The following is a 26,511-nucleotide window of genomic DNA, read 5'->3' as shown; positions in this document are numbered from 1 at the left end:
GTAGGCACATATTGATTGCTGTTGATACACCTTGTCAAATAATTTTCTTAGTCATGAGGCAATTCTAAGTATAAATAAAGTATCTTATTTTCTTCCCAAATGACTTTTACTCTATTTGGCCAAAAATGTTTCTCCACTGGGCATTTAGGCCAAGCACTGGTGTATAAGGAGGAGTAGTCTTAGAGACCAAGTCAGAGGGACTGGGCTGCCAGTTCCTACATACAGTAAAACCAGAGTGGATAATCATGGTGGACCAGATGACTCCCACTCCACTTGCCAAACATTTAGGAGGAATTTGATCTGAGAAGACACCTGAATATCAGGATGCGATAGTGCTGTTAATTGAACCTCTCTAAAGGAGAAGTTTTAAGCACATGGGGATATGGATTATCAGTTAAAAATAAAAAGGCGTTTGTCAACTGAAAAAGCTGAAGAAATATTGGTACCATGCATTATTTTAAAACCTGCTTTATTTAGAAATTACAAAGAGCAAAGAGCAGAGAAATCATCGCAGGGAGACAGACTGTGTACATCATACAACTAGTCACTTTTGCTTCCACGGATACTGCAGGGGAGTTCACAATACTTTTAACACAGGGAGTTTGGGGGCCAATGGAAAATAAGTGGAAGTTGTTCTGAAATAAGCTCCAGGCGATTTTCAGTAATGAAAAGGAGCAGAGATCATTTTCTTATAATGCTCAGCCTCAGAGATAACAATTTTGGAGGCAAGAAATTAATAATTTAGTAACAAAGTGAAGCTCCAGTGGTGATTACATTATGATGTAAAATCAAAGGTTGATGTGATGGTGAACAATGGGTGCTCAGATGGGGCAGGTGTAGACAGAGAGAAGTGAGGGCACTAAGCATCCATCCCCAGTTCTACCTGGGACAGCAGGGGAGACTTGAGGCCAGGAGAGAACAGGCAACCTGAGGAGATGGCTCTGCAGCCAGAGAAGGGCCTGAGGACTGTGGGACCGAGAGCTGGTGGCAGCACTTTAGTGCTTGTAGCTCTTCTTGCTGGAGGAGGAGGTGGTGGTGTACTTGATGGTGGAACTGCCACCTCCAACAGAGCTGAGGCCACCCCCAATGGCTCTGCCGCTGCTGGAACTGAAGCCACCTCCAACACCAAGACCACTGCCATAGGAGTAGCTGCTTCCTCCACCCAGGCCTAAGCCACTGCCGACGCCGCTGGCACCGCCATAGCCACTGGAGACAGTGGAGTGCACTACAGCTGTGATGGAGAGAGGACAAGGACACAAGAAGCCACGGTGAGCTCATGCTGCCGGCCTTAGCCCAGTCAGAAGAGTGCAAGGGCAAGGGAGGAAGGCAAGCAAAGGTACTTACAGATGTTGACTTGTCCAACGCCTTCGCCATTCAGCCTGTGGAGAGGAACACAGGGAGGGTGAGACCTCAGAGAGCTCTTCCTTCCCTGGACCAGCGTGGGTAGCCTCGGTGGGTGGAAGAGTCCATGGGAAACTGCTCTTTTAGTTTTCTCTCAAGAAGAACAATTACGGCCATGTGCAGTGCACCCTAGAGTTGTGCTCAGTGCCAGGTACCTTGAAGATGGACTCAGCTGTTGGAGGAAGTCGGGTCAGTTACCCACCTGCACTCCTCGCCCTCCAGCAACTTGCGGTAGGTGGCGATCTCCACGTCCAGGGCCAGCTTCACATTCATCAGCTCCTGGTACTCCTTCAGCAGCCGGGCCAGGTCCTGCTTGGCCTTCTGCAGGGCATCCTCCAGCCCTTCCAGCTTGTTCTTGGCATCCTTGAGGGCCATCTCCCCACGCTGCTCAGCATCAGCAATGGCGGCCTGCAGATTGGCGCACTAGAAGAGGAAAGGAATAGAAGGAACTTCTTGTCTCCTCCTCCAGAAGAGGCTGGCTCTGGTTTAGTGAACTAGGGTCCTGTAACCCAAAATTGACAGAGAATGAGCTCTGACTATTCCTGTCCAGTATTTCTTAATTTGGCAATATTTGTCTAGTCTGGGAGTCAAGTGACAACGTCCTATGCCCCTTGTATTATGCACCTGCATGAGAATGTGCTTTGCATCTTATGGGAGACACTACAATGGACGCAAATACAAGCCATATGGAAGATGAATGCTCGGTTTGTATTGAGTGCTGTTTTCAAAACTACAACAAGAATAATTTTGAGGAATACATCTGGATGCCACATTAAAATATACAAAATTATGACCATCTGTAGGAGAGGTGATGACTTTTTACCTGACTGTTGAGACCTGGCCTTGCTCGTGCCTCAGAGGCTCATCCTCTTGGGTGGGATTCACTTCTTTATTGAGTTCTCACTGAGGGCAAGAACTACACATGTTCCTCACCCTAGTATTGGTTTACACTTCAGGAATTATCTCAAATAATGGCTAATAACTGCCTGATGGGTCTAGCAAAAAATGATGCTTCTTTCTCCATTGCACTTCACTGTACCTGCTTCTTGACATGGTCGATCTCAGATCTCAGCCTCTGGATCATGCGGTTGATCTCAGCAATCTCCTGCTTGGTGTTGCGCAGGTCGTCCCCATGTCTGCCTGCTGTGACCTGCAGCTCCTCGTACTGCAGCCCAGAGGGGGAGAGAGAGACAGTGTCTATGGGTTCTTACCTGGGAGTGATGACTTTCACTTGTGTATCATGCATGTCATGAAGTGGACCTAATGGCTTCTCCCCAAGAAATTTGAGGAAAAGTTGATGTTATGTGATGGGTGGATACTAAACTCTGGAGTCACAGACAATCCTAATTATGGCATCACTGCCTGCCTAGTTTCTTTAGGGAGTAGAACTGTTCTGTACCAGTTTCTAAAAGTCAGCAATCAGGGTGAAGCTAAATGGAGAGATGACTATGTCCTTGTCTGTGGCAGCTTTCCTCCTGCATTGGGTTCTTTTTCCTCCTTGACTTGGGCATAAGTTGTGCAAATGTCTACTCTAATAGTGCAGAGTGCATGTCCTGGGAGAGGACCCAAGCTTCCTGTCAGGGGATGTCCCCAGTGAAGTCTGCAGACCTCTGGTATTCCGGGATGGACACAGGGATTCCTCAGCGGCTGCCCACTCCCTGTTCACCTTGGTCTGGTACCAGGACTCAGCCTCAGCCCGGCTCCTCTGAGCAATCTCCTCATATTGGGCCTTGACCTCGGCGATGATGCTGTCCAGGTCCAGGTTGCGGTTGTTGTCCATGGACAGCACCACGGATGTGTCTGAGATGTGGGTCTGCATCTGGGACAGCTCCTGCAGAACAGAAAGTCATAAGATCATCTTCACTTCCGACATTTACAGAGATACTCAGCCCTATACATCTTCTACCCTTTGCAGACCCCATCGGAGTAAACAGAAGGATGGTGGAGATGCTTACTGCATCATACAAGGCTCTCAGGAAGTTGATCTCATCTGTAAGAGTGTCTGCCTTGGCTTGCAGTTCAACCTTGTTCATGTAGGCAGCATCCACGTCCTGGGGAAAGAGCCAACAACCTGGAGTTACCTGAGTGCACCTTTCCAATCTACCCATCTTCTAGTCCCCCTGCCAATTTTCCTCTCCCAGGTGAGCGAGGACACAGAGCCACTTCTCTCCTTCTAAATGAATTTGAATTCCTGGCTTCATCTGCTCACCTTCTTCAGAGTCACAAATTCATTCTCTGCTGCTGTGCGCTTGTTGATTTCATCCTCATATCTACCAGAAGAAAGGCATGGGACATATTTGAGCCAGTGGGTAGGATGAAACAGAAAAGCAGCCTGGGATTCAACATTTTCCTGAATGGAATATATTCTAATTGGGCTTTCCTCCCACAGAGAGCCAAAGAGATGATTTTTGCTGCTGCTAAATTTGCCACTTTTTTAATCTCCCCATCCTCCCATAACCATCTGTGGTTCTTGCAGGTTTGCTCCTAGGGACTAATTTGTGTTTTTCATTTCCATGGACATGGGTTGTTAGGAATCCCACCCCTGTCTGGCCCTGGTCACCCAATAGTCTTGAAATATGTGCTGTGGGAAATGGAGTCCTCACTTGTTCTTGAGGTCCTCCACCAGGTCCTGCATGTTTCTCAGCTCTGAGTCCAGGCGGCCCCGTTCCCCGACGATGCTGTCCAGCTGCCTCCTGAGGTTGTTGATGTACTGCTCGAACAATGGCTCCAGGTTCTGCCTCACGGTCTTGGTGCCCTGCTCCTGCAGCAGGGTCCACTTGGTGTCCAGAACCTTGTTCTGCTGCTCCAGGAACCGCACCTGGAGGGGAAGCAAGATGGTCATTTTCCAGGCAAAGGAAGGAAGAAAAAGTGTCTGGTATCCAGTTTCCTGGCAGGTCTTGGAGGTCCCCATGGTGCTGGTCTACTACAGTGCATGTAGAGAGGCTCAGGCTGAGCTCTGCTCCCCCAACCCCTTCTCCTTTGCACCCCACCAGTCTCACTAGAGAAATTGTCCCACAGACCATTGAGGTGTTCTCACGCTGTAGGCTATTGATCATATCATTGAGTTTCAACATTTCTTCTTTTCTTTTTCCGAGCACAATCACAAATCTAGTTTAAAAATACTAATTACCTGATATATTGTACACAGTATTTTTACGGATAGGATCTCAGTTAGGAGGGATATTAGATGTTGACTCATGATTACATTTTAGTCTACCTTCCCATTTAGTGTCTCCTCTCAAATATTCTGATGTTATGGCCATTCTCTGTTTTTAAAATTAATTAGCATTTATCCATGTTTTACAGTTGTTTCTATGCCCTTTTTTTCTTAATCCAGCCAGATTATCTTTTCCTTTTCTTTCAAAATCTTTTTCCTCTTACCCAGACCCCAGAGTGTAATTTACCAGCCCATATACTGCTGACATTTGCTTTGTAATCTCTTAAACACTTCAGAGGGAAGAGTTAACCTACTCCACTCTCTGATGGCCTCATCTGTGCTTCAGGGTTATGAAAAGTTACAGCTTCCCTAGGCAGGAGTGAGGGCCACTCCAGAGATCCCATGTTGGAGCGATGTCCATCTGTGCTGCCTCCTGTGCACTCTCTGCAGAGCTGGGCTGAATCCCCTTCTCCCTCCCACCTAGGTCTCCCTGGCAGGAAGGTGTTGCTCTTCTGGTTTGGGGACCCTGAAGTGCCCCATGGAGGGCATGGTCCTGGCTCACCTTGTCGATGAAGGAGGCAAACTTGTTGTTGAGGGTCTTGATCTGCTCACGCTCCTCAGCCCGCACCCGCTGGATGGTGGGATCGATTTGCAGGTTGAGGGGAGTCAGGAGACTCTGGTTGACGGTGACCTCTTGGATGCCTCCAGGGGGGCACACAGGGAAGCCAGGGCCCCCAAAGCCACCAGCAAGGCCGGCTCCACCACCCAGACCAAAGCCAATGCCGGCTCCACCACCGAAACCAAATCCACTCCCGGCGCCACCAAAGCCATAGCTGCCTCCGGCTCTGCTGCCATAGCCGCCACTGATGGCACAGCTGCCCCCTCCAATGGAGATCCTCTTGGAGCCCCCCAGGCCATACAGGCTGCGGCTACCAAAGCCAGCTCCTCCACAGGGGCCACCCAGGCGACCACTGCCCCTGGAGCGGGACACGGAGACGCTGCTGAAGCCAGAGCGGCTGACCCCAGGGAGCCTGGCTGAGCTGGCACTGAAACCCCGGCGGCTGCTGCTGTGGCTCCTGATGGTGGTGGATGTGCTGGCCATGGTTCCAGGAGATGAGAGGGCTGTGGCGAGCGTTAGAGGCTGGAGGAGAGAGGCAGGAGAAGCAGGACAAGGAATCGGGCTCCAGCAGTAGCTTATATATTATTGGAGAGCATGGGCTGGGCCCAGTCCTGGAAGGTGAGCTTGCAGGTTGGGAAGGGCTGGGCTTTACAAATAGTGAGATCACACCTGGATTAGAAAAGTTATGAAACGCCGAGATGGCATTTTTCACTTCCTTTAGTCAGGGAAAATGTTCCTGCCTCCAGCTTTGACTTGAGATTTCAGCACAGTAAGAGCATTCTCAGTTCATGAAGTTGGAGTTAGTCACTGTCTTCAGCAAAGGTTCTGCATGCTAGGCTGTTTATCAACATGCCTCCAGTGCTCTCCTCTTCCCAGTCTGACTTTCTTCCAGCAGAGCTGTTGGAGATCACAAGCACTGTATTGCAAATGCCTTAACAGAAATATTAACACTTTCCCTGTAATTATTTTTTCAAACGTGTAGAGGAGCAGAACAACACAATGGGCCTGTATATACCTATTACCTGTTTCCATGATGATTACCGTATGGCCAGTCTTATTTCTTGTATACTTCCACCCAATTCCCTTATCAATGTTAAATTTTTTTAAATCCCCAAAATATTTGGGATTTAATTCAATATTAATTCAATATTAATCTCTAAATGATCGGCCTTTAAAAAATATAACTGAAATATTATTTTGTATTTTAAAAATTTATGTATTTATTAAGTCTTCGCCCTCAAGGAGTTGACTCTAATAAAGATGACAAATAACACAAAAGGAAATAGAAGACATCACATCTAGTGGCATCACTGAGCTAGAAAGAAAGTAATGCTTTACTAGGAAGAAAAGAGCACAGAGAGGGGGTGTAGAGGGGACAGTGGGGAATGGTAATTATTTTTTTCGTTTTGAGACAGAGTCTCGCTCTGTCGCCCAGGCTGGAGTCCAGTGGTGCGATCTAGGTTCACTGCAACCTCCGCCTCCCAGGTTCAAGAGATTCTCTCACCTCGGCCTCCTGAGTAGCTGAGATTACAGGTGCCCACCACCAAGCACGGCTAATTTTTTGTATTTTTAGTAGAGATGGGGTTTCGCCATGTTGGCCAGGCTGGTCTGGAACTCCTGACCTCAGGTGATCCACCCGGCTCAGCCTCCAAAAGTGCTGGGATTACAAGCATAAGCCACTGCTCCCACCCAATCTGTGTATTTATTAACATCAATGTGTCTATTCAATTCTCCAATGTCCTTGTTTATTTATTTCCTTATTGTTTACAATTCATTTGTTGATGAGACCAGGTTAATTGTCCTGGGTAGTGTTTCAGTCTTTGGGATTTCCTCATTGCTTACTCACAGTGTTTCATTTAAGATGCTACTGTGTCCTCTATATTTCCTGCAAACTGATCATTAAAACTTGAAGCTTAATAAGACTCTCATATATTTAGACTTTCCAGATGTGGAGGTAGTAGAATGCCTATTTAAATATTGAAAATTGGCCGGGTGCAGTGGCTCATGCCTGTGATCCCAGCAATTTCAGAGGTCGAGGCGGGCTAATCACCTGAGGTCAGGAGTTTTAGACCAGCCTGGCCAACGTGGTGAAACCCCATCTCCACTAAAAATACAAAAATTAGCTGGTGTTGTAGTGCATGTCTGTAATCCCAGCTCCTACTCCAGAGGCTGAGGTGGGAGGATCCCTTGAACCTGGGAGGCAGAGGTTGCAGTGAGCCGAGATTGCACCACTGCACTCCAGCCTGGGTGACAGAGCGACACTCTGTCTCAAAAAAATAAATTAATTAAAATTAAAAAATTGAAAATTGTTATTTACACGTTTATTTATATGTTTATAAATTGAATATGTAATAAATGTTTAAGGAGGAAATACTTACTAAAGCCATTCCCCAGCCATGCAAACTTTTTATGTGGAAGTAAGGACTGTTATCAGGTCCTTGTGTATCCTTCTAGTAACTTTACTTGGATACGTTTCTGAGCTTTTTCTGGGGAATATGTGGGATGTGTGTATTTGCGTGTGTGTGTGTGTGTGTGTGTGTGCATGTGTATGTGAGAGAAGACAGAGGGTGAGAGAGGAGGGGGAGTTTTATATATAGAGTAAGGCCCCCAGAAAGTTATTGTGTAGGTGAATTATAGCTAAAGAGAGAGAGAGAGGTTTGTCTGTGTGTTTTATATATTAAATTTGCATACATATATAAAATATTTTAAAATTATATATATTAAATACATACACATGTATTATCTTCCAGTTAAGTTTGTGGTGTCTCTACTTTGCCTTCCAAATCTATTTTTTTCTCCTTATTCTCTTTTACCACTCTGATCCCTTTTTTTCTGTTTGATTTCTCCATCTTTTCCTATATGTCAATTACTGTGCCTTCAGCAATATCTTTCTTTCCTCTTTGTGCTGCTTTCAGTTGGTCTTCGTTTCTTTTGTTCTTTATTGTTTCAATATATTGTCCCTTAGTTCTCTTAATTTATGGAGGTTATCATTTCATTGAAATTTTTTTGCTAACACTTTATTGTGCCTTTTTTCTGTTGAGCGTTAAGTGCCTTTTTTTCCCTCACTCCTTTCACTTTTAAATACGTAGATCTTTTGTGGATTCTGGAATGGTTCCTTTCCAACTGGTGCTCGTTTTTAATGAGATGAGCATCCTCTTGGGCTGCCATTTACAGGACGTATTCTGGGAGGAAGGTCCTGGGGCATGTTCAGGTGGGTTGGAATTCTCATTATGACACAAGGCTGTGTGAATAATTATTTTAAACATCAATGCAAAAAAGCCAGCAAAGATCACTGCAGAGTGGCTCACAAATCACAGGTTCTCTGCTTTCTTTGCCTTAGCAACAAAATGATGCCAATGGGCAACAAAATGCTATCAACGTGACTGGGCCAGAGGGTGCCCAGATATTTGCTTAAACACTATTCTGGTTATGTCTCTTTGGATGCTTCTGTGTGAGATTAAAATCTGAATCTGAATTGTTAGACTGAGTAAAGCAGGTTACCCTTCCTAATGTGGGTGGGCCTATTTAGTCAGTTGAAGGCATAAATATAATACAAAGACTGAGTAAGTGGATAATCTTCCTGCATGACTGTCTTTGAACTGGAACATTGGATTTTTGTTTTTATATTGCCCTCAGATTTTATCTAAAACATCTGCTTGTTCTGGGTCTCAAGCCTGTGGTGTTTTGGATTGAAGCTACACCATCAAATCTTTGGATTCCTTGGGATTGAGTCTGGAACTAGAACATCGGCTCTCCAACTTGCCATCTTGGGACTTGTTAGCCTCCAAGATTACATCAGCTGATTGTTAATAATAATAATTCTTTCTCTCTTATCTATCTATCTATCTATCTATCATCTATCTATGTATCATCTATCTATATACGTGTGTGTGTGTATAACCAAAAGGATATCTCTTTCTATATTTATGCGTGTGTGTGTGTGTGTGTGTATAAGCTGAACTTCATCAAAATTTCAATGCATGAGACTTTGCATAAAACACTGCCAAGAGAATGAGAAGTCAAGCCACAGAGTAAGAATATATTGGCAAAAGACATATTTGATAAAGGACTGTTACCAGAACTATACAAAGAACTCTTAAAATTAACAATAAGAAACAACCTGGTTATAAAATGGGAGAGAGTGTTTAACAGATACATAACGAAAGCAGATATACAAATGGCAAATAAGCATATGAAAGATGTTCAACATTATATGTCATCAGGTAAGTTAAAATTTAAAAACAAAATGAGATAACACTACACACCTATTCAAATGTTTAAAATCCAGAACACTGAGAATACCGCATACTGGTGAAGATGTGGAACAACAGGAATGAGAATTCATTGCTTGTGGAAATACAAAATGACATGGCCACTTTGGGAGACAGTTTGGCAGTTTCTCCCAAAACTAAACCTACTTTTACCATACAATTGAGCTATTGAACTCATTAGTATTTACCCAAATGAATTGAAAGTATATGCCCATTTAGAGACCTGCACACAGATTGATGTGGTTTGGATTTGTGTCCCCACCCAAATCTCATGTTGAATGGTAATCCCCTGTGTTGGAGGAGGAGCCTCGTGGGAGGTGATTAGATGATGGGGGTAAACTCCCCTCTTTGTGTTCTCATGATAGTGAGTGAGTTCTCATGAGGTCTGGTGTTTAAAAGTATGTAGCACCTTACCCTTCTCTCTCTCTTCCTTCTGCTGCAGTCATATAAGATGTGCCAGCTTCTCTTTCACCTTCTACCATGATTGTAAGTTTCCTGAGGCCTCCCCAGAAGCAGAGGCCTATAGAGCCTGCATAATTGTGAGCCAATTAAACCTTTTTACTTTATAAATTATCCAGTTTCAGGTATTTCTTTATAGCAGTGCGAGAACAGACTAATACACAGATATTTATAGTAGCTTTATTACCAATTGCCCAAACTAGTGTGAAAGGAAAATAAATCTTGGGATCCCCAAATCACTAAGCTAAAGGGAAAAGTCAAGCTGGGAACTGCTTAGGGCAAGCTGCCTCCCATTCTATTCAAAGTCAACCGTCTGTATTCACTGAGATAGATGTATATCTGATTGCTTCCTTTGGAAAGACTAATGAGAAACTCAAAAGAATGCAACTATTTGTCTCTTAGCTACCTATAACCTGGAGGCCTCCTTCCCAGCTTCAAGTTGTCCCATATTTCAGACTGAACCAATGTACCATCTTACATATATTGATTGATGTCTCAGGTGTCCCTAAAATGTATAAAACCAAGCTGTCCCCCAACCATCTTGGGTGCAGGTTGTCAGGACCTCCTGAGGCCGTGTCATGGTGTGCATCCTTAATTTTGGCAAAATAAACTTCCTAAATTAACTGAGACCTGTCTCAGATATTTGGGGTTCACACTAGGAAGCAACCAATATGTCTTTTAATAGGTGAATAGTAAACAAACTGTGGCCTATCAAGACAATGGAATATTATTCAACACTAAAAAGAAATGAGCTGTCAAGCCATGAAAAGACATGTAGGAAATTTAGATGCATGTTACCAAGTGAAAAAAGCCAATCTGTAAAGGCTACATATTGTATGATTCCTGTTAGAAGGCATACTTTAGGCACAATTATGAGGACAGCAAAAAGATTATTGGCTGTTAGTGGGGAAGGAAGGATGAATAGGCTTAGAATGGAGGATTTTTTAGGGTAGTGAAACTAACCTGTATTATACAATAATAATAGATAAACTTCATAATACATTGTTCAAAATCCATAAAATGTACAACACTAAGAATGAACCCTAATGTAAACTATGAACTTTGGATAATAATGACATGCCAATGTAGATTCATTGGTTGCAACAAATGTACTGCTCTGTTTGGTGTTGTTAATGGGTGAAGCTATGAATTTGTATGGGCAGGGGATATATGCTAAGTCTTTGTATCTTCTGGACAATTTTGTTGTGAACCTAAAACTGCTCTAAGAAACAAAGATAATATGGTTTGGCTGAGTCCCCAACCAAATCACATCTTGAATTGTAGTTTTCATAATCCCCATGTGTCATGGAAGGGACTCAGTGGGAAATGATTGTATCATGGGAGTGGCTTACCCCATGCTGTTCTCAAGATAGTGAGTGAGTCTCATGAGATCTGATGGTTTTATAAGCATCTGGCATTTCCCCTGCTTGCACTCATTCTCTCTCCTTGAGCCCTGTGAAGAGGTGCCTTCCACCATGATTGTAAGTTTCCTGAGACCGCCCCCAGCCATGAAGAACTGTGAGCCAATTAAACCTCTTTTTTATATGAATTACCCAGTCTCAGATATTTATTCATAGCAGCAAAAGAAAGCACTAGTAAATTGTTACCACAGGAAGAGGGGTGCTGCTATAAAGATACCTGAAAATGTGGAAGTGACTTTGGAACTGGGTAACAGGCAGAGGTTGGAACAGTTTGGTGGGCTCAGAAGACAGAAAAATGTGGGAAAGTTTGGAACTTTCTAGGGTCTTGTTGAATGGCTTTAATCAAACTACTGACAGTGATATGAACAATGAAGTCCAGGCTGAGGTGGTCTCAGATAAAGATGAGGACCTTGTTGGGAACTGGAGTAAAGGCCACTCTTGCTATGCTTTCGCAGAGACTGGAGGCATTTTGACCCTGCCCTAGAGATCTGTGGAGCTTTAAACTTGAGAGAGACAATTTAGGGTGTCTAGCAGAAGAAATTTTTAAGCAGCAAAGCATTCGAGAGGTGACAAAGCATAAAAGTTTGGAAATTTCGCAGCCTGATGATGCAGTAGAAAAGAAAAACCCATTTTATGGGGAGAAATTCAAGCCCTCTACAGGAATTTGCATAAGTAACAAGGAGGTGAATGTTAATCACCGAGACAATGGGAAAAATGTCTCCAGGGCATGTCAGAGACCTTCACAGCAGCAGACCAAGAGGCCTAGGAAGGAAAAATAGACCATTTTCCTAGGAAGGAAAAGGACCCAGCCCATTGTGCCCCTGCTCTATGCAGCCTTGGAACATGGTGCCCTGCATCCCAACTGCTTCAGCCCCAGCTGTGGCTAAAAAAGGTCAAGCTACAGCTCAGGCCATTGTCTCAGAGGATACAAGCACCAAACCTTGGTGGCTCCCATGTGGTGTTGAGTTCACAGAAGTCAAAAATTGAGGTTTGGGAACTTCTGCCTAGATTTCAGAGGGTGTATGGAAACGCCTGGATGTCCAGGCAGAAATTTGCTGTAGGAGTGGAGCCCTCATGAAGAAGCTCTGCTAGGGCAGTGTGGGAGGGAAATGTGGGGTTGGAGCCCCAACACAGAGTCCCCACTGAGGCACTGCCTAATGGGGCTGTCAGAAGTAGGTTACCATCCTCCAGACCTCATAATGATAGATCCACTGACAGCTTGTACTGTGTGCCTGGAAAAGCCACAGGCACTCAATGCTAGCCTGTGAAAGCAGCCAGGAGGAGGGGCTGTACCCTGCAAAGCCACCAGGGCAGAGCTTCTCAAGGCCATGGTAGCCCACCTCTCACATCAGTGTGATGTGGATGTGAGACACGGAGTCAAAGGAGAACATTTTGGAACTTTAAAGTTTAATGACTGCCCTATTGGATTCTAGGCTTGCAGGGGGCATGTAGCCCCTTTGTTCTGGCCAATTTTTCCCACTTGGAATGGCTGTATTCACCCAATGCCTATACTCCCATTGTATCTTGGAAGGAACTAACTCATGTTTGATTTTACCAGCTCACAGGTGGAAGGGACTTGTCTCAGGTGAGACTTTGGACTTGTACTTTTGAGTTAATGCTGGAATGAGTTAAGAATTCGGGGGACTTTTGGGAAGACATGATTGTGTTTTGAAATACGAGGACTTGAGATTTGGGAGGGACCAGGGGTGGAATTATATGGTTTGGATGTGTCCCCACCCAAATCTTATCTTGAATTGTAGTTCCCATAATCCCCACATATTGTGGGAGGGACTCAGTGGGAAGTGAATGGATCATGGGGGCAGTTTCCCCCATACTGTTCTCATGATAGTGAGTGAGTTCTCATGAGATCTGATGGTTTTATAAGAATCTGGCATTTCCTCTGCTTGCACTTACTCTGTCTCCTGCTACTCTGTGAAAAGGTCTCTTACACCATGATTGTAAGTTTCCTGAAGGCTCCCTAGCCATGCAGAACTGTGAGTCAATTAAACCCCTTTTCTTTATGAATTACTCAGTCTTGGATATTTCTTCAAAGCAGGATAAGAATGGACTAATACAAAAGACATGATGGAGAACATCATGCTAAATGAAATAAGGCAGGTGTAGGAATACCACATGATCACACTTATATGTGAAATCTTAAAAAGTCAAATTTCATGGAAATAGAGAATAGAACAATGATTACTAGAGATGGGTCAAAGGGCACAAACTTTGTCAAAGGGTCAATTAGACAGGAGGAATAAGTCTTGAGATCTGTTTCACAGCAGTGTGACCATAGTAATAACATACTGCACATCTCAAAATAACTAGAGGGGTAAATTTCAAATGTCTCACCCTACAAAAAATGACATGAGATGTTAATTTGCCTGGTTTAATCATTCCACTTTGTGTATGTGTGTGTGTATACACATGTATAAACATCATATTGAACTTCATAAATTTATATTCTTACCTTTTCAATTAAAATAACATTAATTTTAAAACAAAAAATTTTGTGGGTTTTGGCAAATGTATATCATTATTTCATCACTACAGTTGTTTCACTTATTCACCTTGCAAAGATCTAGTTTCTTTACATACAATCTTTATTCAGTTTGTTGAAACTAGCCTGCTGGGGTTTGTACTGAAATTATGTTGAATCTATACATCAAGTTAGAAAGCACTGACAGCTTAATAATATTGAGTCAATTCAATTAATAATATTGAATATGTAATACCCCTTAATTTATTCACCTCTTAGATTTCTTTAATCATTATTTAGTAGTTTCTACCTATATCTTCTTTTCTATGTATTTTGTCAGATTTATGCCTAAGTACTTATTCTAGTTGTGCTATTGTGAATAATATTGATTTTTAATTTCAAATTTCAGTTCTTTATTGCTGGTATATAAGAATGTACTTACTTTTTGGCCAGGTGTGGTGGCTTACACCTCTAATCCCAATACTTTGGGAGACTGAGGCAGGTAGATTGCTTGAGCCCCAGAGTTCAAAACCAGCCTGGACAATATGGTGAAACCCCATCTATACAATAAATACAAAAAATCAGCCATGCATGGTGGCATGCACCTGTAGTCCCAGCTACTTGTGTGGCTGAGGTGGGAGGCTCACTTGAACCAGGGAGGTTGAGGCTACAGTGAGCCATGATCATGCCACTGCACTCTAGCCTGGATAACAGAACAGAACCCTGTCTCAAAACACAAACAAAAATGAAACAAAACAAAACAAAAAGAATGTACTTACTTTTTACAGTAACCTTTTTTAATGCAGTTTTGCCATCTTTGTTTACTATTTCCTGGAGGTTTTTGGTAGATTCTTTAGAATTTTCTACATAGATTATAATGTAATATGAGAACAAAGACTGCTTTATTTCTTCATTTCTGTCTAACTTTTATTTCTTTTTCACATCTTCTTGATCTAGTTAGATTTCCAGTACATTATGAATAACAGTGGGAGAGGATATGCTTGCCTTGTTCTTAGTCTAGGGGAAAAAGGTCCAGTCTCTCAACATTAAGTGTGATGTTATTAGCTATGGAATTTCTCTAGACATTCTTTACCAAGTTTAGGAAGTTGTCTCTATTCTTTACTTTCTGAGAGTTAATTTTTTTTTTACTTGAATGGGTGGTAGGTTGTGTTTTATACCTTTGTTGCATCAATTGTTATAATCACTTGATTTTCCTTTTTTATTCCTTTGATGTAGTGGATTGCATTGATTGATTTTCAATGTTAAACTAGGCTTGCATATCTGAAATAAATCCCACTTGTTCATAGTATATAATTCTTTATATACTTGGTTGGATTCAATTTGGTAATATTTTCTTGAACATTTTTGTGTCTATGTTTATAATAGGTATTGATCTGTAGTTTTTCTTTCTTGAAATGTCTTTATCTAGTTTTAATGTAAGTGTTATACTGGCCTCCATATGATGAATTAGAAAGTGCTGTCTTGCTTCTATTTTCTGAAAGAGATTGTAGAGTATTGTTGTCATCTCATTTTTTAAATGCTCCTAGAGTGAACCAATGAAAATATCTCTCTCAATGCTTTCTTTATTGAAAGGTTATATATTATTGATTCAATTTATCTAAGAGGTATATGGATATTCAGATTGTCAGTTTATCCTTGTGAGATATTTGGTATTTTGTGTCTTCAAGGTTTAGCCCATTTAATCTAAGTTTACAAGTTGTGTTTAATATGAAAGTCCTCTAAAATTTTAATTTTAATAGATGAATAGTAATTGTACATCTTCATGAGGTACATAGTGATGTTTCTAGGCATATAATGTATAGTGATCAGATCAGGTTAATTAGCATATTCATCGTTTCAAACATTTAGCATTTCTTTTTGTTAACTTTCAATATCCTCCTTCCAGCTGTTTGAAACTATATACATTGTTAACTACAGTCATCCTACAGTGGTATAGAACACTAGAACTTATTCCTTCAAAATAGCTGTAATTTTACATCTTATAACAAGTCTGTCTCTATCCCACCCTTCCCCCTATCCTTCCTATCCTCTAGTATCCTCTGTCCTACTTTTCACTTCTCTAAGATCAAGTTTTTTAAGCTTCCACATATGAGCAAGAATATGTGGTGTTTAACTTTCTGTCCGTGGCTTACTTCACTTAAGATAATGTCTTCCAGTTCCCTCCATGTTGCCATGAATGACAAGATTTGACTTTCTATTGTGGCTGATAGTATTCCATAGTGTATATATACCATATTTTCTTTATCCATTCATCTGTTGCTGGACACCTAGATTGATTCCACATCTTGGCTATTGTGAATAGTGCTGCAATAAACATGAGGTTCAGATATCTCTTTGATATCATGATTTCGTTTCCTTTGGATAAATTCTCAGTAGTGAGATTGCTGGATCATATAGTAGTTCTATTTGTAGTTGTTTTGGGAACCTCCATACTATTCTTCATAGTTGCTGTGGTAGTTTATATTCTCACCAGCAATGTAAAAGAGTTTTCTTTTCTCTGCATCCTTGTCAGCTTTTGTTATTTTTTGTCTTTTTGATAATAGTCATCCTCACTAGGGTGAGATGATAGCTGATTGTAGTTTTGATTTGCATTTCCCTGTTGATTAGTGATGTTGAGCATTTTTTATATATTTGTTCACCATTCATATGTCTTCTTTCGATAAGTGTCTGTTCAGATCATTTGCCAATTTTTAAATTGAATTGTTTGCTGTTTGCTGTTGAGATGTTTGAGTTCCTTATATATTCTGGATATTGTTGGATGAAGACTCAACAAATACTTTAGTCTCATTCTGTAGGTTGTCTTTTCACTCTGTTGATTGTTTCCTCTGCAGTACAGAAGCTTTTTAGTTTGATACAATCCCATTTGTTTATTTTTGCTTTCATTGCCTGTGCTGTTGAGGTCTTATTTATAAAATCTTTTCCCAGACAAATGTTCTGAAGTGATTCCCTTATGTTTTCTTCTAGTAGTATTATCATTTTGGGTCTTACATTTAGGTCTTTCATTCATTTTGAGTTGATTTTTATATAAAGTGAGAAGCAGGGCTCTAGTTTCATTCTTTCACACATGGATATTCAGTTTTCCCAGCATCATTTATTGAAAAGGCTGTTTTTTTCCCCAAGGAGTGTTGTTGAAAACTTAGTCGAAAATCAGTTGGCTATAGATAAGTAGATTAATTCCTAGGTTCTCTATTCTGTTCCATTGGTCTCTGTGTCTGTTTTTACGCGAGTATCATGCTATTTTTTTAGTATGGCATTGTGATATATTTTGACATCTTGTAGTATAATAACTTCAGCTTTGTTCTTTTTGATCAGGATTGCTTTGGTTACTGGGCATGGGGTGGTGGTCTTTTGTGGTTCCATACAAATTTTAGAATTTTTTTTCTATTTCTGTAAAGAACATCATTAATATTTTGATAGGGATTGCATTAATCTATAGATTGCTTTGGGTAGTATTGTCATTTTACCAATATTAATTTTTCCATTCCATGAGCATGGGATATCTTTCCATTTGTTTGTATGTTCTTCAATTTATTTCATCAGGGTTTTGTGGTTTTCCTTGCAGAAGTTTCCCACCTCCTTGGTTAAATTTATTCCTGGAAATTTTATTTCATTTTTATAGTTATTGTAAATGGGTTTGCCTTCTTGATTTTTTTAGCTAGTTTTGTTTTTAGGTATAGAAATGCTACTGGTATTTGCTTATTAATTTTGTATCCTGCAACTTTACTGCATTTGTTTATCAATTCTAAGCATTTTTGTAGTCTTTAGGTTTCTCTATATAAAATATTATGTCATCTGCAAACAGGGACAATTTGACTTCCTCCTTTCCAGTTTGGATGCCCTTTATTTCTTTTTGTTGCCTAATTGCTCTGGCTAGGACTTCCAATACTATGTTGCATGAAAGTGGTGAGAGGACATCCTTGTCTTGTTCCAGTTCTTAGAGGAAAAACTTTCAGCTTTTCCTTGTTTAGTAAGATGTTAGCTATAGGTTTGTCCTATATGGACTTTATTATATTGAGGTACTTTCCTTCTATGCCTAATTTATTAAGAGTTTTTATCATGAAGGGATGTTGAATTTTATCAAAAGTTTCTCTACATCTGTTGAGATGATCATATGGTTTCTGTCCATTCTATTAATGTGATGTATGACATATATGCATATGTTGAACCATCCTTGCATTTCTGCGATAAATCCCACTTGATTATAGTGTATTCTCTTTCTGATGTGTTGTTGAATTTGGTTTGCTAGTGTTTTGTTGAGAATTTTTGCCTCTGTGTTCATCAGGGATATTGGCCTTTAATTTTCTTTTCCATGTTGTGTCCTTGTCTGGTTTTGATATCAGGATTATACTGGCCTTGTAGAATGAGTTAGGAAGAATTTCCTCTGCTTTAATTTTTTTGGAATAGTTTAAGAAGAGTTAATATAGAGACAAGTTTATAGCAATAAGTGCCTACATCAAAAAACTAGAAAGGTTTCCAATTAACAACCTAATGTTCTACATTGAGGAACTAGAAAAACAAGAAAGAACCAAACCCAAAATTAGTAGGAGGAAATAAATAATAAAGATCAAATCAGAAATAACAAAAATGAGACTAAAAAATACCAAAGATCAAGGAAACAAAAAGCTGATAAACAAAATCGACAAACCATTAGCTAGACTAAGAAAAAAAGAGAGAAGATGCAAATAAATAAAATCAGAAATGAAAAAGGAGACATCACAATGGACAACACAGAAATAGAAAGGATCACTAGAGACTACTTATGAACAACTATATGCCAATAAATTTGAAAACCTAGAGGAAATGTGTAAATTCCTGGACATAAACACCTACCAAGATTGAACTAAGAAGAATTAGAAAATCTGAACAGATCAATAACAAATAATGAGGTTGAATCAGTAATAAAAAGTGTTCCAACAAAGAAAAATCCAGGAGCAGATGACCTTACTACTGAATTCTACTCAACATTTACAGAAGAATTAGTAACAATTCTTCTCAAACTAAGCTATCAAATTTCCAATAGAGTTGTTTGTAGTATTTCTTTATTACATTTTTAATGCCCATGAACTATAAGATTTTAATTTTATTTAAACCTATATGAATAATTTTTAACCTCCTTTTGCTGTATTGCTATATTCTAGATAATTTTTCTTGTCAATTATTTTCTTTTTCATTATTTCTGAAGGGTACATATATATGCGGTAAGATTGCTTAGATTTTGGAAGTCAGTCTTCACCTTTCTGCTGTCAGGAAAGTTCTGGGGAGAATGTGAGGAAGTGCCAATGTGAAAAACTTCCCATATTGCTGGGGGATCTTTTGGAGATGAACACATTTGGATACCAATACAGCAGGAGCCAGAAACACCAGTATAATCCAAGAAAATTTCTTCAGTGATATGAGAATCTTAGAGTTAGGAAGATAATTGTCACTCATGGGGGCAACAAAGACTGAAGTGGCCCGGGGACAGGACAAGTCAATAGACCAACCTCGAACCTTATCCTGAGTTTTCCCTTCCCCATTCATAGAAGTTAAACCAGGACAGTTCACACCAAAGAGAAAAATAGGACCATCTCTTCTGAGCAACATGGATTTGGTTTCTTTGGATCTCTCTCAGAGCCTTAGGCTTGCCATCTGTGGATCTCTGTCAGAGCCTTCTCCTATGAGAAGGAGGAAATTTTTCTCTTCTACTGCCTTCACTCTTCAGGGAATAAGCACCTGAGTTTTGGCCTGAGTCTTTGAGCTCTTAATTTGACCAGCTCGAATGTCTCCAACTTTTCCCTGTTGTGAAGATTCCTGTGATGCACATCTGTGTGCATACACCTTTCTGAATTTGTTCTATTTCCTCAGGATACATTTCTAGAAGTATAATTATGGTTCAGTGTATGCACATTTTAATTATGCTTGATACATGTTGTCAGGCAAGATTCTTGCTCATGAGGGCAACTATAATGATTAATCACATATCTGATTCTTTTGTCAAATAATTTGCTCTAGTTGGCCGATAATATGTTTCTTAACTGGACAATTAGGCTGAGCCCTGGCATAAGGGGAAAAGTGGTCCTGGAAACCAAGGCAGAAGGAATGGGATGCTAGTTCCTGGTATGGACAGTTAAAATGGAGTGGACAATGCTGGTGGACCAGATGCCTCCCACTCCATTTGCCAAAAGTTTAGATGGAATTTGATCTAGAAATACACTCTGAATGTCATGATACCAAGCTGAAGTTTGATGAACCTCTCTAAAGGAGGGGAGTTATGTGTATAAAGAATGGATTATCTTTTAAAAATAAATATTCACTTATCAGGTAAAAAAGTTTAAGCCCAAAACTTTGGTCCCAAAGCAAAGCAAAGTAAAAGAATACATTGTATTATATATCTGCTTTATTTAGCAATTGCAAAGAGCGAAGAGCACAGAAGTCATCACAGAGATACAGGCTTTGTACATCATAGGACTAGTCACTTGTGCTTTCATGGATACTGCAGGGGTGGGGGTTCACAACACTTGTAAGGTAGACAGTTTGGGAGCCAGTGGAAGGTAAGTGGAAGTTGTTCTGAAATAAGCCCCAGGCAATTTTCTACAATGAAAGTGAGCAGAGATCATTTTCTTATAATACTCAGCCTCAGAGATAGAACACTGGAGGCAAGAAATTAATAATTTAGTAACAAAGTGAAGCTCCAGTGGTGATTACATCATGATGTAAAATCAGAGGTTGATCTGATGGTGAGAAATGGGTGCTCAGATGGTATAGAGAGAGAGAGAAGAAGTGAGGGCACTAAGCATTCATCCCCAGCTCTACCTGGGACAGCAGGGGAGACTGGAGGCCAGGAGAGGACAGGCAACCTGAGGAGAGGGCTCTGCAGCCAGAGAAGGGCCTGAGGACTGTGGGACCAAGAGCTAGTGGAAGCACTTCAGTGCTTGTAGCTCTTCCTGCTGGAGGAGGAAGTGGTGGTGTACTTGAGGGTGGAACTGCCGCCTCCAACAGAGCTGAGGCCACCCCCAATGGCTCTGCCGCTGCTGGAACTGAAGCCACCTCCAACGCCAAGACCACTGCCATAGGAGTAGCTGCTTCCTCCACCCAGGCCTAAGCCACTGCCGACACCACTGGCACCGCCATAGCCACTGGAGATGGTGGACTGCACCACGGCTGTGATGGGGAGGGGACAAGGATACAAGAAGCCACGGTGAGCTCATCCTGTCAGCCTGAGCCCAGTCAGAAGAGTGCGAGGGCAGGGGAGGAAGGCAAGCAAAGGTACTTACAGATGTTGACTTGTCCAACGCCTTCGCCATTCAGCCTGTGGAGAGGAACACAGGGAGGGTGAGACCTCAGAGAGCTCTTCCTTCCCTGGACCAGCGTGGGCAGCCTCAGTGGGTGGAAGAGTCCGTGGGAAACTGATCTTTTAGTTTTCTCTCAGGAAGAGCAATTATGGCCATGGGCAGTGCACCCTAAAGTTGTGCTCAGTGCCAGGCACCTTGAAGATGGACTCAGCTGTTGGAGGAAGTCAGGTCAGTTACCCACCTGCACTCCTCGCCCTCCAGCAGCTTGCGGTAGGTGGCGATCTCCACGTCCAGGGCCAGCTTCACATTCATCAGCTCCTGGTACTCCTTCAGCAGCCGGGCCAGGTCCTGCTTGGCCTTCTGCAGGGCATCCTCCAGCCCTTCCAGCTTGTTCTTGGCATCCTTGAGGGCCATCTCCCCACGCTGCTCAGCATCAGCAATGGCGGCCTGCAGATTGGCACACTAGAAGAGGAAAGGAATAGAAGAAACTTGTCATCCGGTCTTCCAGAGGAGACTAAACCTGGCTGGCTATTTCCTAGTGAAGAAGGGGCCAGGAGCCCAGAATTGATGGTGAATGAGCTTTGACTCTTCCTATTTATTGTTTTTTTATTTTGCAGTTTTTGTCCAGTCTGGTTCGTTTAACAAAAACTCATAACCCTTTTTGTGAACCATTCTGTGGGAGAATGTAGATATTTACTAATGGGAGACACTGCAGTGGACACAGACGCTGGAAGAAATGGGCCTGCTGGTTTGTTTGGAGTGTTGTCTCCACAGTCAAATCAAGACCACTTATGATTACCTCATATAGATGCCACACTAACATGCACAAAATTAAGACCATCCTGAAGTGAGGTGATGAGTCTTCACATGAGACTGCTGAGACCTTGCCTTCCTCCCCCTCAGAATCTCTCATCTACTTTTCTTTGTCCTTTGCCCTTCCTCTACTCTCTCTTTTACCTTGAGCAGATTTGAAACAATGTTCCTTGTGCTTTCTAATCTGCCCTTTTCTTTTTCAATTTGTTCCTTTGCAGTTTCCAAGTCAGTCTTCCTATGGAAATACATCCAATTCCTCTAGACCAAGCTTGTCCAACCTACAGCCCACAGGCCACATGCAGCCCAGGATGGCTTTAAATGCAGCCCAACACAAATTCTTAAACTTTCTGAATACACTATGAGGGTTTTTTCTTTTTCTTTTTCTTTTTAAGACAGAGTTTTGCTCTGTCACCCAGGCTGGAGTGCAGTGGCACAGTATCGGCTGACTGCAACCTCTGCCTCCCAGGCTCAAGCGATTCTCCTGCTTCAGCCTCCTGAGTAGCTGGGACTACAGGCACGCTCCACCATGCCCAGCTAATTTTTTTGTATTTTTAATAGAGGTAGTGTTTCACCATGTTGGTCAGGCTTGTCTCTCACTCCTGACCTCACGGTCCGCTAGCCTCAGCCTCCCAAAGTGCTGGGATTACAGGCATGAGCCACTGGACAAGGCTGTACGTTTTGTTTTGTTTTGTTTTAGCTTATCAACTATTGTTTGTATTAATGTATTTTATCTGTGGCCCAAGACAGTTCTTCTTGTTCCACTGTGGCCCACGGAAGCCAAAAGATTGGACACTCCTGCTCTAAACCATGTTTTTGCAACTCTGAGCATCGTGACTGGTTCTCTCATGTGTTTGTGTCATGCCATGGGTAGGATCTATGTCTCCTAAGCAGTGGGTACCCACTAAGGGTAAGAACTGATAGCCTCCTCTCCCTGGTTTTGATGAGTTCCAGGGAATTTTCCCTAATATAATGGTTGATGACTGCCTGACGACCTGACAAGAAAATGCTTCTCTCCTCCATTGCCCCTCACCGTACCTGCTTCTTGACGTGGTCGATCTCTGATCTCAGCCTCTGGATCATGCGGTTGATCTCAGCAATCTCCTGCTTGGTGTTGCGCAGGTCGTCCCCATGTCTGCCTGCTGTGACCTGCAGCTCCTCATACTGCAGCCCAGAGGTTGAGAGAGAGACAGTGTCTATGGGTTCTTACCTGGGAGTGATGACTTTCACTTGTGTATCATGCATGTCATGAAGTGGACTTAATGGCTTCTCCCCAAGAAACTTGAGGAAAAGTTGATGTTATGTGATAGGTGGATGCTAAACTCTGGAGTCACAGACCATCCTCATTATGGCACCACTGCCTGCCTAGTTTCTTTAGGGAGTAGAAATGTTCTATACCATTTTCAAAAAGTCAGCAATCAGGGTGAAGCTAAAAGCAGAGATGACTATTTCCTTGTCTATGGCAGCTTTCCCCCTGCATTGGGTTCTTTTTCCTCCTTGACTTGGGCATAAGTTCCGCAAATGTCTACTCTAATAGTGCAGAGTGCATATCCTGGGAGAGGACCCCAGCTTCCTGTCAGGAGATGTCCCCAGTGAAGTCTGCAGACCTCTGGTATTCCGGGATGGACACAGGGATTCCTCAGCGGCTGCCCACTCCCTGTTCACCTTGGTCTGGTACCAGGACTCAGCCTCAGCCCGGCTCCTCTGAGCAATCTCCTCATATTGGGCCTTGACCTCGGCGATGATGCTGTCCAGGTCCAGGTTGCGGTTGTTGTCCATGGACAGCACCACGGATGTGTCTGAGATGTGGGTCTGCATCTGGGACAGCTCCTGCAGAACAGAAGGTCATAAGATCAGCTTCACTTCTGACATTTACAGAGATACCCAACCCTATACATCTTTTCCCCTTTGCAGACCCCATCAGAGTAAACAGAAGGAGGGTGGAGATGCTTACTGCGTCATACAAGGCTCTCAGGAAGTTGATCTCGTCTGTAAGGGTGTCTGCCTTGGCTTGCAGTTCAACCTTGTTCATGTAGGCAGCATCCACATCCTGGGGAAAGACCCAACAACCTGGAGTTACCTGAGTGCGCCTTTCCAATCTACCCATCTTCTAGTCCCCCTGCCAATTCTCCTCTCCCAGGTGAGCAAGGACACAGAGCCACTTCTCTCCTTCTAAATGAATTTGAACCCCTGGCTTCATCTGCTCACCTTCTTCAGAGTCACAAATTCATTCTCTGCTGCTGTGCGCTTGTTGATTTCGTCCTCATATCTACGGGAAGAAAGGCATGGGACGTATTTGAGCCAGTGGGTAGGATGAAACAGAAAAGCAGCCTGGGATTCAACATTTTCCTGAATGGAATATATTCTAATTGGGCTTTCCTGCCACAGAGAGCCTAAGAGACTATTTTTGCTTCTACTAAATTTGCCACTTCTTTAATCTCCCCATCCTCCCATAACCATCTGTGGTTCTTGCAGTTTTGCTCCTAGGGACTAATTTGTGCTCTGCATTTCCATGGACATGGGTTGTTAGGAATCTTACCCCCTTCTGGCCCTGCTCACCCAATAGTCTTGAAGTCTGTGCTGCCGGAAACTGAGTCCATTTCTCCTGTTTAACTCACTTGTTCTTGAAGTCCTCCACCAGGTCCTGCATGCCTCTGAGCTCCGAGTCCAGGCGGCCCCGTTCCCCGACGATGCTGTCCAGCTGCCTCCTGAGGTTGTTGATGTACTGCTCAAACAATGGCTCCAGGTTCTGCCTCACGGTCTTGGTGCCCTGCTCCTGCAGCAGGGTCCACTTGGTTTCCAGAACCTTGTTCTGCTGCTCCAGGAACCGCACCTGAAAGAGAGACAAGATGATCATTTTCCAGGCAAAAGAAGGAAGAAAAAGTGTCTGGTATCCGGTTTCCTAGCAGGTCCGGGAGGTTGCCATGGTGCTGGGCTACTACAGTGCATGTAGAAAGGCTCAGGCTGGGCTCTGCTCCCCCAACCCTTTCTCCTTTGCACCCCACCAATCTCACTAGAGAAATTGTCCCACAGACCATTGAGGTGTTCTCACTCTCTAAGTTATTGAACATATTAATGAGTTTCAACATGTCTTTTCCTTCTTTTCCCAGCCACAATTACAAACATAGTTATAAAATAGTATTCATCTGATAAATTTTACACAGCTTTTATTACTGATAGGACCTCAGTTAGAAGAGATGTTGAATGTTGCCCAATGATTCAATTCCTGTCTCATTTCCCATTTGTGCAAGTCTCTCTTCTAAAACATCCTGATGTTATGGTCATTCTTCGTTTTGAGGATTAATTAACATTTCCACATAACGTGTAAACGTTTTAAGTCTCTTTTTCCTTAATCTAGCCAAAATATCCTTTATTTTGTTTCCAATATTTTTTTCCTCTTATCCAGACCCCAGAGTGTAATTTACCAGCCAGTGTACTCCTGGCATTTTCTTTGACGCTTCAAAGGGAAGAGTTAACCTACTCCATTCTCTGATGGCCTCATCTGTGCTTCAGGGTTATGAAAAGTTACGGCTCTCCCTAGCCAGGAGTGAGGGCCACTCCAGAGATCCCATGGGGGAGTGATGCCCATCCCTGCTGCCTGCTGGGCAACAGCAGCCATCTGCACTCTCTGCAGAGCTGGGCTGAGTCCCCTTCTCCCTCTCTCCTAGGTCTCCCTGGCAAGAAGGTGTTACTCTTCTGGTCTGGGGACCCTGAAGTGCCCCATGGAGGGCATGGTCCTGGCTCACCTTGTCGATGAAGGAGGCAAACTTGTTGTTGAGGGTCTTGATCTGCTCACGCTCCTCAGCCCGCACCCGCTGGATGGTGGGATCGATTTGCAGGTTGAGGGGAGTCAGGAGACTCTGGTTGACGGTGACCTCTTGGATGCCTCCAGGGGGGCACACAGGGAAGCCAGGGCCCCCAAAGCCACCAGCAAGGCCGGCTCCACCACCCAGACCAAAGCCAATGCCAGCTCCACCACCGAAACCAAATCCACTCCCGGCGCCACCAAAGCCATAGCTGCCTCCGGCTCTGCTGCCATAGCCGCCACTGATGGCACAGCTGCCCCCTCCAATGGAGATCCTCTTGGAGCCCCCCAGGCCATACAGGCTGCGGCTACCAAAGCCAGCTCCTCCACAGGGGCCACCCAGGCCACCACTGCCCCTGGAGCGGGACACGGAGACGCTGCTGAAGCCAGAGCGGCTGACCCCAGGGAGCCTGGCTGAGCTGGCACTGAAACCCCGGCGGCTGCTGCTGTGGCTCCTGATGGTGGTGGATGTGCTGGCCATGGTTCCAGGAGATGAGAGAGCTGAGGAGAGTGTGAGAGGCTGGAGGTGAGAGGGAGGAGAAGCAGGACTAGGAATCAGGCTCGGGGCAGCAGCTTATATATGGAGAGCATGGGCTGGGCCCAGTCCTGGAAGGTGAGCTTGCAGGTTGGGAAGGGCTGGGCTTTACCAACAGTGAGATCACACCCAGTTTCTAGAAAGGTATGAAATATGAAGATTGCTTTTTGGCTTCCTTTAGTCATAGAGAAATTCTCCTGCCTTGCAGCCTTGACTTGATCCTAACACAATAAGCCTGGGCATACATTCACTGAAGTCATGA

General features: G+C 43.0%; 2 protein-coding genes across 2 annotated transcripts; both read right to left on the bottom strand.

The window, feature by feature from the left end:
- Nucleotides 1-452: 452 nt before the first annotated feature.
- On the bottom strand, nt 453-5,728 carry LOC129465429 (keratin, type II cytoskeletal 6C-like). The gene is made up of 9 exons (XM_055247505.2): nt 5,121-5,728; nt 4,005-4,219; nt 3,611-3,671; nt 3,357-3,452; nt 3,068-3,232; nt 2,441-2,566; nt 1,604-1,824; nt 1,345-1,379; nt 453-1,231 (listed from the first exon to the last, which is right to left on the bottom strand). The coding sequence occupies exons 1-9, from the start codon at nt 5,658-5,660 to the stop codon at nt 996-998; spliced, it is 1,695 nt and encodes a 564-aa protein (XP_055103480.2). The 5' UTR covers nt 5,661-5,728; the 3' UTR covers nt 453-995.
- A 14,458-nt stretch (nt 5,729-20,186) lies between these two features.
- On the bottom strand, nt 20,187-26,264 carry KRT6A (keratin 6A). The gene is made up of 9 exons (XM_055248447.2): nt 25,656-26,264; nt 24,528-24,742; nt 24,118-24,178; nt 23,864-23,959; nt 23,575-23,739; nt 22,948-23,073; nt 21,341-21,561; nt 21,082-21,116; nt 20,187-20,968 (listed from the first exon to the last, which is right to left on the bottom strand). The coding sequence occupies exons 1-9, from the start codon at nt 26,193-26,195 to the stop codon at nt 20,733-20,735; spliced, it is 1,695 nt and encodes a 564-aa protein (XP_055104422.2). The 5' UTR covers nt 26,196-26,264; the 3' UTR covers nt 20,187-20,732.
- Between the last annotated feature and the right edge of the window lie 247 nt (nt 26,265-26,511).

This window comes from Symphalangus syndactylus, chromosome 17, assembly GCF_028878055.3.
Source record: "Symphalangus syndactylus isolate Jambi chromosome 17, NHGRI_mSymSyn1-v2.1_pri, whole genome shotgun sequence".
Lineage (NCBI taxonomy): Eukaryota > Metazoa > Chordata > Mammalia > Primates > Hylobatidae > Symphalangus > Symphalangus syndactylus.
The sequence above is the reverse complement of the archived record's forward strand: the minus strand, read 5'-3'. Positions and strand labels throughout refer to the sequence as shown.

What these genes read in the sequence shown, in the direction of transcription:
- LOC129465429 (XM_055247505.2), bottom strand. Translation starts at nt 5,660, where the DNA reads ATGGCCAGCACATCCACCACCATCAGGAGCCACAGCAGCAGCCGCCGG. An exon ending in TGAGAGCCTTGTATGATGCA is followed by an intron (nt 3,233 to 3,356) that starts GTAAGCATCTCC and finishes TCTGTTCTGCAG; the next exon opens with GAGCTGTCCCAGATGCAGAC. An exon ending in AGTCCTGGTACCAGACCAAG is followed by an intron (nt 2,567 to 3,067) that starts GTGAACAGGGAG and finishes TCTGGGCTGCAG; the next exon opens with TACGAGGAGCTGCAGGTCAC.
- KRT6A (XM_055248447.2), bottom strand. Translation starts at nt 26,195, where the DNA reads ATGGCCAGCACATCCACCACCATCAGGAGCCACAGCAGCAGCCGCCGG. An exon ending in TGAGAGCCTTGTATGACGCA is followed by an intron (nt 23,740 to 23,863) that starts GTAAGCATCTCC and finishes TCTGTTCTGCAG; the next exon opens with GAGCTGTCCCAGATGCAGAC. An exon ending in CTGGAGGGCGAGGAGTGCAG is followed by an intron (nt 21,117 to 21,340) that starts GTGGGTAACTGA and finishes TCCTCTCCACAG; the next exon opens with GCTGAATGGCGAAGGCGTTG.